This window comes from Saimiri boliviensis, chromosome 21 (assembly GCF_048565385.1).
Source record: "Saimiri boliviensis isolate mSaiBol1 chromosome 21, mSaiBol1.pri, whole genome shotgun sequence".
Classification (NCBI taxonomy): Eukaryota; Metazoa; Chordata; class Mammalia; order Primates; family Cebidae; genus Saimiri; species Saimiri boliviensis.
The window spans coordinates 32,102,618-32,113,214 of NC_133469.1; the positions used below are offsets into that span (position 1 = coordinate 32,102,618).

General features: G+C 51.3%; 1 protein-coding gene and 1 long non-coding RNA gene across 5 annotated transcripts in view; one reads left to right on the top strand and one right to left on the bottom strand.

Annotated features, from left to right (window-relative positions):
• The first annotated feature begins 517 nt into the window (after nt 1-517).
• The window catches only part of LOC120361037 (uncharacterized), a 32,999-nt gene continuing 22,919 nt past the window's right edge, over nt 518-10,597 (top strand). The window contains exons 1-3 of the long non-coding RNA XR_005577397.2: nt 518-3,475; nt 6,131-7,212; nt 10,401-10,518. This is a non-coding gene — a long non-coding RNA (uncharacterized LOC120361037). The remainder of the gene's footprint in view (nt 3,476-6,130; nt 7,213-10,400; nt 10,519-10,597) is intronic.
• The window catches only part of ASCC2 (activating signal cointegrator 1 complex subunit 2), a 46,481-nt gene continuing 41,051 nt past the window's right edge, over nt 5,168-10,597 (bottom strand). For all 4 annotated transcript variants that reach the window (XM_010349168.3, XM_010349167.3, XM_010349166.3 and 1 more), the window contains 5 exons: nt 9,157-9,256; nt 8,944-9,071; nt 7,673-7,775; nt 7,014-7,093; nt 5,168-5,759 (listed from right to left, as the gene is read on the bottom strand). In XM_010349168.3, the coding sequence (XP_010347470.2) occupies nt 5,588-5,759; nt 7,014-7,093; nt 7,673-7,775; nt 8,944-9,071; nt 9,157-9,256 (583 nt within the window). In that variant the 3' untranslated portion in view covers nt 5,168-5,587. The remainder of the gene's footprint in view (nt 5,760-7,013; nt 7,094-7,672; nt 7,776-8,943; nt 9,072-9,156; nt 9,257-10,597) is intronic.

Sequence of the window (10,597 nt, forward strand, 5' to 3'; positions counted from 1 at the left end):
GCCTCCCAAAGTGCTGGGATTAAAGGTGTAAGCCACCACACCTAGCCCTCTAGTTAATTTTTAAAAAACCTTGTAGGAATGGGGTCTCACTCTGTTGCCCACATTGGTCTCAAACTCCTAGGCTCAAGCATTCCCCCAGCCTTGGCCACCCAAGTAGCTGGGACTACAGACATATGCCACTATGCCCAGCTTATTTTTTATTTTATTTTTGTAGAAATGGGGGTCTCACTGTGTTGCCCAGGTCTTGAACTCCTGGGCTCAAGCAATCTGCCCACTCTGGCCTCCCAAAGTGCTGGGATTATAGGTGTGAGCCACCATGCCCCAACCTGCTTTTATTTTTATTTTTTTAAGATGGAGTCTCGCTCTGTCACCAGGCTGGAGTACAGTGACACGACCTCAGCTCACTGCACCCTCCGCCTCCCAGGCTCAAGTGATCCTCCTACCTCAGCCTCCTGAGTAGCTGGGACTACAGGCATGTGCCACCACGCCCAGGTAATTTTTGTATGTTTTGGTAGAGACAGGGTTTCACCATGTTGGCCAGGATGGTCTCAATCTCTTGACCTCGTGATCTACCAGCCTCGGCCTCTGAAAGTGCTGGGATTACAGGTTCGAGCCACCACTCCAGCCTCTTTTTTTTTTTTTTTTTTTTTGAGATGGAGTTTTACTGTTGCCAAGGCTGGAATGTGGAGTGCAGTGGCACTATCTCGACTCACTGCAACCCTTGCCTCCCGAGTTCAGCCGATTCTCTTGCCTTAGCCTCCCAAGTAGCTGTCATTACAGGCACATGCCACCGTGCCCAGCTAATTTTTGTGTTTTTAGTAGACATGGGGTTTCCTTATGTTGGCCAGGCTGGTCTCGAACTCTTGACCTCAGGTGAACCACCTGCCCTGACCTCCCAAAGCATTGAGATTATAGGCATGAGCCACTGCACCCAGTCCCTATTATTTTCATTTATGCACATTCCCTTCTAGAATTGCTTGGTATGAAAGAAAAAAATTAATATTTTTTACAATCATGGTGCGTCACACAATCATGTATTCTACTTAAAAAAATTTTTTTTAAATTCTTGAATATTTAGTTTCCCATGCCACTACCAAGTCTCTTTGATATCATTTTAAAGAGCTACACAACACCCCCTTGCATTTTTCTTTTTTTTTTTTTTTTTGAGATGGAGTTTCGCTCTTGTTACCCAGGCTGGAGTGCAATGGCGCGATCTCGGCTCACCGCAACCTCCGCCTCCTGGGTTCAGGCAATTCTCCTGCCTCAGCCTCCTGAGTAGCTGGGATTACAGGCATGCGCCGCCATGCCCAGCTAATTTTTTGTATTTTTTAGTAGAGACGGGGTTTCACTATGTTGACCAGGATGGTCTCGATCTCTCGACCTCGTGATCCACCCGCCTCGGCCTCCCAAAGTGCTGGGATTACAAGTGTGAGCCACCGCACCCGGCACATTTTTCTTTTATTATTTTTGAGATAGAGTCTGGCTTTGTCACCCAGACTAGAGTGCAGTGGGGTGATCTCCGCTCACCACAACCTCTGCCTCCGAGGTTCAAGCAATTCTCCTGTCTCAGCCTCCCAAGTAGCTGGGATTACAGGCACCCACCACTATGCCTGGCTAATTTTTTTATTTTTAGTAGAGATGAAGTTTTACCCTGTTTGCCAGGCTGGTCTCACACTCCTGACCTCCTGATCTGCCCACCTTGGCCTTTCAAAGTGCTGGGATTAAAGCGTGAGCCACCGCACCTGGCCACTGCATTTTTCTTTTCCTTTTTCTTTTTTTTTTTTTGAGACGAAGTTTCGCTCTTGTTACCCAGGCTGGAGTGCAATGGCGTGATCTCAGCTCACTGCAACGTCCGCCTCCTGGGTTCAGGCAATTCTCCTGCTTCAGCCTCCTGAGTAGCTGGGATTACAGGCATGCCCCACCATGCCCAGCTAATTTTTTGTATTTTTAGTAGAGACGGGGTTTCACCATATTGACCAGGATGGTCTTGATCTCTTGACCTCGTGATCCACCCGCCTCGGCCTCCCAAAGTGCTGGGATTACAGGTGTGAGCCACCGCGCCCAGCCTGCATTTTTCTTTTGTTTGCTTTTTTTCTTCTTTACAGCTTACCCTCCTACATTTCTTGGCTGTTGACTTTTATTGGTTGTTTCCCTCCCTGTTGATTTTACCCAAGCTCCTGGCGCGGCAGGGCTATGCTAGTTCTCACCAATTCTTTCCTCTTCCAGACTACACTTGACTCTTTTAAGCCTAACCTGTCCTCCCACCCCTGTGGGGGCTCTAGGGTCTCTTTTAGTAAACAAGGACAGGCTCTGCCCCACCACCTCACAGAGGCACAGAAGCACTGTTCAAATACACATGCCCACGACATTGCCACCCACAGACTAGGAACAAAGACACTTGAGTCTTAAGTCCTCTTGGAGACACAAGGTCTTCAAAGCTTGCCAGCAAATGTCAGTGATAATCGTATTCTTTGCCAGGACCTAGAGAAGGCACTTAGAAAATACCTGTGTAGAAGCAGCAGCAGGGGTGGTAGGATGCAGTAACCCAGCAGGCACTTCTAACTCCACTTTGATTCTAACACTTCTGCAGCTGCCAATATTTTTTTCTTAAGAGACAGGGTCTCTGGCTGGGTGCCGTGGCTTACACCTGTAATCCCAGCACTTTGGGAGGCTGAGGCAGATGGATCACCTGAGATCAGGGGTTTGAGACCAGCCTGGCCAACAGAGTGAAACCCCATCTACTAAAAATACAAAAATTAGCTGGGCATAGTGGCGTGAGCCAGTAATCCCAGTTACTTCGTGGCTGAGGCAGGAGAATCACTTGAACCTGGGACACAGAGGTTGCAGTGAGCCGAGATTGTGCCACTGCACTCCAGCCTGGGCAACAGAGCGAGACCCTGTCTAAAAAAAAAAAAAAGACAAGGTCTCACTCATTGCCCACGCTGGAGTGCAGTAGCATTATGGCTCACTGCAGCATCCAACTCCCAGGTGCACCCTCCAACTCCTGGGCTCAAGTGATCCTCCTGACTTGGCCTCCCAAGTAGCTAGGACTACAGGTGTGTACCACCACATCCACCTTATTTTTTATTTTCTGTAGGGATTGGGTCTTCCTATGTTTCACAGGCTGGAGTGGCTGCCAATGTTAATTAAACCTTGGGATCTCCTCAGAGGATTTAATTGGCACCAATTGGAAAGATTCCATCTGGTCCAGCAGGATCACGGTACAGATGGGAAAATGAGGCCCTGAGAGATGAGGCAGTAGGCCTAGGAACACCATTCTGGATGGCCCCTGAGCTGTTTTCAAAGCCCCCCTAAAAGAGTGCTTTCAAGATCTAAAACCAGAAAACAGTAGTTAGTTACTCAAGGGAGATGAATTTTGACGTGGCACTACATTCTGAAAAATTTGAAAAACTACCTTTGTCTTCTCAGATCCTTTAAACCAGGATTTTCACGTGAGGCCTGAACTCCAGTCCAGGTGGGTGGGAGGTAAGGATGACTAAGTGAAGGTGGGAGGGGCTGTATGAACAGGAATGGGTAAGGCCAGTAAATCCTGGGAACCTCCAACCCACCTTACTTCGCTACAGGGACAAGCACTGGGCCTGAGTTCAGGGAGGTCCCTGGCAAATGCCTCCAGGAGGAAACAGCCTTCCTGCTGCCTGTCAGGATAGCTGATCCTGGGCCTGATCTCAGCTAATTTCAGCAGCTGGAGGGGAGGACACCACCCCCGTATCTGTTCTGCATCTCAAATGCACCAAGAGAGCTGGCAAGGCAGAAGGATTGCTATTGATTTTCATTTGTGCAGGCTGACCTAACAAAACCAATCGGTCAAGTGCCTGTCTGCCTCTGCCTCAGACGCATCCTAAGCCCGTGCAAATAAATTGCACCAGCATCCAGGGTGATTTGTCAAGGTCCAGCTAGGCATGGACCCTGGCTTCCGCCGACAGGACGGGACTCCAGGCTAGGCTGGGCTCAGGTTAGCCCAGTTAATGCTCCGCTGTTGACTTGCCATTGACTGACACCACATGGGGTGGCCTGGGAATAGAGGGGCCTGGCGGCTGCTGCCACACCAGCAGCTGGGGGGCCATGCCTGGGAGGGACTTTGAGGAGCCAGGCCCCTACTCACTTTGACAGGGCTTGGCAGTGACATTCTTACTTGTTTATTTATTTTTAAAAAGAGACAGGGTTTCACCATGTTGGCCAGGCAGATCTCAAACTCCTGACCTCAAGTGATCCACCCACCTCAGCCTCCCAAAGTGCTGGGATTACAGGCCTGAGCCACTGCACCCGGCCCTTACTTGTTTCTTTTTTTTTTTTTTTTTTTTTTTTTTTTTTGAGACGGAGTTTCGCTCTTGTTACCCAGGCTGGAGTGCAATGGCGCGATCTCGGCTCACCGCAACCTCCGCCTCCTGGGTTCAGGCAATTCTCCTGCCTCAGCCTCCTCAGTAGCTGGGATTACAGGCACGCGCCACCACACCCAGCTAATTTTTTGTGTTTTTAGTAGAGACGGGGTTTCACCATGTTGACCAAGATGGTCTCGATCTCTTGACCTCGTGATCCACCCGCCTCGGCCTCCCAAAGTGCTGGGATTACAGGCTTGAGCCACCGCGCCCGGCCCTGTCTTAACTCTTGATTTGGGAGGATTTATTAGTGTAGATACAGCCACGAGGTGCTGAGTTTGAGTACTGCCTCTGCCACTGGGTCAGTGTCCTTGGGCCAGTTGTGAGATTGGAGATGATACCATTGTATGGGGGTCTAGAGTCCTATAAAGGCCAGGGTTCAGACTAAGTGTCCAATCCCCATTCTGCCACCTCCTAGCTGTGGCCTGGGCAGGCACCTTCAGCCTTGGTGCCTCACTTTCCTCATTTAGTACGTACTAGGGGGCTGCAAATGGTACCTACCTCCTATGGTGGAGCTGTCAGAACTGAATGAGAAAATGGAAAGGACCCCAGGGGCTCACCCTAAGGAGCCCTTCATTCCATAAGCAAGGACTGGAGGCACAGAGAAGGGGGTGATATTCTCAGGGCCACACAGCAAGGCAGGGCAGCATTAGGGGGTTTATGGGAGCCATAAGCAGGAGAGGCTGACAGAGCACAGTGACCAGCCTGCCCTCCACCTGGCAGCTGTCCCTCAAGAATGAGACACAGGGAGTGTGGTTCATGGGCATATCTTCATTTGAAAGGGTCAAAAATTTTATTTGCAGGCCTTTTTCTGTTTTTGAATATACAGGTTTCCTGCTGTCCAGGGTAAAGGGGAAGTAGTATCTTGTTGCCCGAGGTTTGGGGTGCTTGCCTTGGGGCTCCATCCCCATCCCTTTCCCACCAGCGCAGCTGGGGGTAGGCGCCTGCTTGCCGGCCCCATGGATTCTTCCACTGTGGGATAAGGCACTGTGTGTTCTGCAGGAAGGCGCTCGTGGCTGGCTGGTAGATGAGAGACGGCCTTCTGAGGGCCTGCAAAGCTGAGGCTGTTGAGGGGTTGAGTTGATCTTGGGGCCCTGGCAGGGGGCCACCTGGTAAGGAGGCCCCAGGTGATGGGAGCACGGCCTGGAGAGTCTGGCGCCACTGCCTCCCCGCTGGCCCTACACCAGCCCTCAGGATGGGATCATGCCTTTGCTCCTCTTTCGGTCGGCCATGGTTCTCCGGTTGTGGTTGGCTCTTGTTGCCTTGTTGGCTTCCTTCTTCCTGCGTTCCTGAGTTGTCTCGCGGCTCTGCCCATGGCCCCGGGGACTGCCGGCCACTGCTGTTGAGCTGTCATGCCGGTACCTGAGGGGGGAACAACCCACCCCACAAGAACCTGTCAGGTGGAAGAGGCTCTGGTGGGGAAAGCCCACAGCCTGCGTTGGTGTTCACTGGGAGAGGACACACAGACTGGGCTAGGTCACCCATGTCCCAACTTCAGATGGAAGGAGAAATGGAGCCTGGCAGGGCTATGGGGCTCTGGCCAGCCCCAAGCCTAGTGTTTTCTCTTCTCTGGGCCTTGCTTCCAGGTGCGCCCATCACTCTGTGTAGTGGAGGAAAAGCTGGAGGGCTGACGCAGCCCATGGAAAATGGGGAGGGCTTTGGTCGGGTCTCCTCCTTTCTCCATCTGGGGCCACATGCTGCAGCTGAGATAATACTCCTGTTTTCTACCCTAGGTCCTTGCCTGGTGACCTCCAAGGACCAAGTGCACTCACAGATGTAACCTGGGCCCTTTCAGACCATCTCAACCCCTGGGATTCCAGAGCTCTGCACTCAGGGGGCTGGGATGGATGAGAAGTCAGGGTTGCCCTGTTCCCAACAACCTTCTATGGCTCCCCACTGCCTTCAGAATGAAACCCAAATGCCTTCCCTGCCTTCTGCATCCAGTAGACAGTGTGGCATGAAGCCCAGGGCTGGGATGGGGGAGTGGGTTTCTCCTGGCCTGCCCTTAGGTAGAGGCAGATCCTTGGACTTTCTGGATGTTTCCTCGATGGGAAGATGTAGGGCCTGGATGAGGAGTCTCTGGCTACTGATCTCAGCTCCCCTCAAAGATCCCTCTTCTGACCATGTCTGCTTTATTACCTTTCTGCCCTCATATGACAAACTCCTCTGTGCCCTTTTTACCCTTAGGGACCCAGCTCAAGTGCTTCCATACCCCTATCAGCCAGAAAGGATGTGTGTGTGTCTGAGCCCTCTCACATTTACATTCTGCCTGGTGTCAGCTACCCCTGGACGCGTTGGGTGATAAATCCCCTCCTGCGTTTATCAAGTCATGGTTATGAGTGGGGACCCTGGAGCTGAGCTATCTTGGCCCCATCTTTGCTCCATCACCTACTAGCTGTGTGACATTTGGCTGATTACTTAATGTCTCTGGGCCTGAGTTTTTTCATCTGTCAAATGAGGATAGTGATAATGGTAGCTACTTCCATGGTTGTCGTGAGAACTAGATTAATACACATGGAGCACTTAGGGTGTATGTGTGGGTTTCCTGGATGGCTGGCCTTGCCTTCCCTGGATGGTGGGAAGGGTCCCCTCAGAAGCAGCCCCTTGAATGCTCACCCTTTCTTGGCGAGAAAGGCCACGCGCCTGGCTTCTGCCTTCTCTCTCAGCACTGCAGGGTCCTGCACGAAATGGTCAGGCTGTGGAAGGGAGAGGAGACCAAATCTGGAGTCAGGACCTGGCCCTGAAAACACCTGAATTTGTCATCCTGATGTGGGGCATGAGGGATCCCAGGCTGCTGCCCCTATCACCTGAGCAGGTATGTTGAGATTCTGTATGTTGAGGTTCTAGTTAAGACTTCATTCAAATAAAAAGTTTAGCTACTAGAAAGTAGAATTTTCAAAGCTACTGGTTCCAGGTGACTTCCCAGGGCCCTTGGGCTCTCTAACACCTCTCTGATTTTAAGGATTGCCATCCTGGGCACGGTGCTGGTAACTGCCCTTCTCCCGACCCCTGGCTCCTGGGCCTAATAATGAAGCTGGCAGCTCAGAGGCCCTGCCTTTAATCTGTCCCCTGGGCCCTCGCTAGTGGGCAGCAGAAGTGAGTTCTAAGCCAGGAGCTCTCCAAGCAGACATCCTGGGCTCAAAGGGACTCCTCCTGTCCCTGCCAGTGATGCTGAGGCTGCCTCAGGGCCAGATGCAAGGATGGGTGAGGGGCACTTCTGATTCACCCTTCAGAACTGCACTCCCCTCTTCATCTGCCATCTGCCAGGGAGGTACCTTGGGAGCCTCCTCGTCAGCCTCCTCTTCCTCGTCGTCGTCCTCCTCCTCCTGCCCTTCTCTAGGCACTTTGTTTCTCAGCACCTGAGGGATGGTGAATGGCCTGAAGGTGTGGAGAGAAAGTGAAATCAAAGAAGAGCTAGAGCCGCAAGGGGAGGGAACCTGGCTGGGTGAGGGGGCCACGAGGAGGGCTCATGAGGCTGGGAGAAACCAAAGGGGTTTCAAGCCAGCTTTGCTCCAGCTCCTGCATTCTCTGGGTTAACAGAATTTGAGGTGGAGGTTGAGGGGGAGGCTGAGATGGGGCCATGAGGGTCTCCAGGCCTTTCTTTAGTCAGGACAGTTCTGCTTTGACCTGTATTGGAGAATCATTACACGATTCCACCTGGAAATGTTTTCTTCAATTAAGAAAAATGTTGCTTATAGCCATTACTGGAAATAGTGGAAAAAAAAAAAAAAAGAAAAATGGACTGAGCGCAGTGGCTCACACCTGTAATACCAACACTTGGGGAGTTTGAGGTAGAGGGATCACTTGAGCCCAGGAGGTTGAGACTGGTCTGGGCAACATAGTGAGACTCCCACCTCTGCAAAAAATAAAAGCTAGCCGGGTGTGGTGGTGCATACCACACCTGTAGTCCCAGCTACTCAGGAGGCTGAAGTGGGAGGATCACTTGTAGTCCAAGAGGTCAAGGCTGCAGTGAGCCATGATTGCACTCCAGCCTGGGTGACAGAGTGAAAATCTGTCTCAAAAAAGAGAAAAAGAGGCCGGGCACGGTGGCTCACGCCTGTAATCCCAGCACTTTGGGAGGCTGAGGTGGGTGGATCACCTGAGGTCAGGAGTTCAAGACCAGCCTGATCAAAATGGTGAAACCTTGTTTCTACTAAAAATAAAAAAGTAGCTGGGTGTGGTAGCATGTACCTATAGTCCCAGCTACTTAGGAGGGTGAGGCAGCAGAATCGCTTGAACCTGGGAGGTGGACATTGTAGTGAGCCAACATCTTGCCACTGCAGTCCAGCCTGGGTGACAGAGTGAGACTCCATCTCAAAAAAAAAAGAGAGAAAAAAAAATGCAAAGCTACTGCGTGACACCGAATAAATGCTGTCCCATTCAAGGTGGGCTGGGGTGGAGGAGCACTGGATTAGGAGTCAGGAGGACTGGGTTTGGGCCCTGATTCTGCCACTAACTTGCTCATCTATGTAAACAAGAGGGTGAGGGAGCCCCACAGGCCTAAAAGCTGCTCTGTTCTGGAATGCCACCCGCCCTATGGCCTCACCTGCGGCTGATGAGCTCGTCGTCTGAGTCTGCATCGTTGGCGCCCACCTGGTTGCCATCGTATGTGTCATCATACTCATCCTCATAGTAAACATTGTAGGGCAGGCTCTCGCCTGGCTGCAGTAGCACCTGCAATGGCAGAAGCATGGGTTGGAGGGACTCAGGGGCTGTCCTGGTCTCCCCAGCCCAGCAGAGGCCCAGTTTGGTGGCCTACCTCTTCCACCACCACGCCGTACTGCTCATAGCGCTGCCGCTGCGCCGCCACTGTGCGCTTGTCATTCAGCAAACTCCGTGTGTTCTCCTCCTTCCTGGTGCTGAGAGGGAACAGCAGAGAGAAAGGAAAACCATCAGGCTTGGAATTACTGCAGGGTATGGAGGGTCCAGAGACCACAGGCTCACTGCTCTACCCCTCAGAATGGCACAGAGACAAATGAAATCAAGCATTGGTGAGGGTATGGGAGGGTGAAACTCTCACTGCTGCTGGTGCCCATGGGGATGGCTACAGCCACTTTAGAGAACATCCCAAGGGCCACTGTTTTTTTTAGAGGAATTCTTGCTGTCGCCCAGGTTGGAGTACAGTGGCCTGATCTTGGCTCACTGCAACCTCCACCTCTCAGGTTCAAGCGATTCTCCTGCCTCAGCCTCCCGAGTAGCTGGGACTACAGGCATGCACCATCATGCCTGGCAAATTTTTGTATTTTTAGTAGAGACAGGGTTTCACCATGTTGGCTAGGCTGGCCTCAAACTCCTGATCTCAAGTGATCTGCCCACCTTGGCTTCCCAAAGTGTTGAAATTACAGGCATGAGCCACCACACCCAGCCGAGAGCCACTGTTAAAAGGTAAACTGGGGCTGGGCATGGTGGCAGGCACCTGTAATCCCAGCTACTCAGGAGGCTGAGGCAGAGAACTGCTTGAACCCAGGAGGCAGAGGTTGCAGTGAGCAGAGATCGTGCTACTGCACTCCAGCCTGGGCGACAGAGAGACTCTGTCTCAAAAAAAGAAAGAAAAAAAAAAAGTAAAATGTGCTCACCTTTTGATCAGGATATTCCCTGTCAAGGCATCTACCCTAAAGAGATGCTGGCTGTGTGTAGAGGTCTGATTAAAGATTTTCTTTTCAGCATTGTTTGCAACAGTGAAAAATGGAAAGCAACTAATGTCCATCATGAGTGAAACAGCCAAATGAACTGTGCCACATCTGTATTACAGATCGCTGTGTGGTAGCTGCCAGGAAAGACAGTGATCTATTTGTGCTGATGCGGAAAGAATTCTTTTATTCCCGAGGAAAAAAAGCAAACCACACTAACTCTTCTGTGACCACACACCTATGCATGACAATGCAGAGAGGCTAGTAAGCCCCACACCAAATGACGATGGTTACTGCTTGGAAGCACCTGAAGTTGTCTAAATCTTCTTTTTTTTTTTTTTTTTTTTTTTTTTTTTTTTTTATTTTGCTACAGGCTAGAATGCAGTGGTAGGATCTGGGCTCACTGCAACCTCCGCCTCCTGGGCTCAAGCAATTTTCGTGCCTCAGCCTCCTCAATAGTTGGGAGTACAGGTGCATGCCACCATACCCAGGTAATTTTTGGATTTTTTCATAGAGATGGGTTATCTGCCATTTTAGCTAGGCTGGTCTGAAACTCCTCGCCTCAAGTGA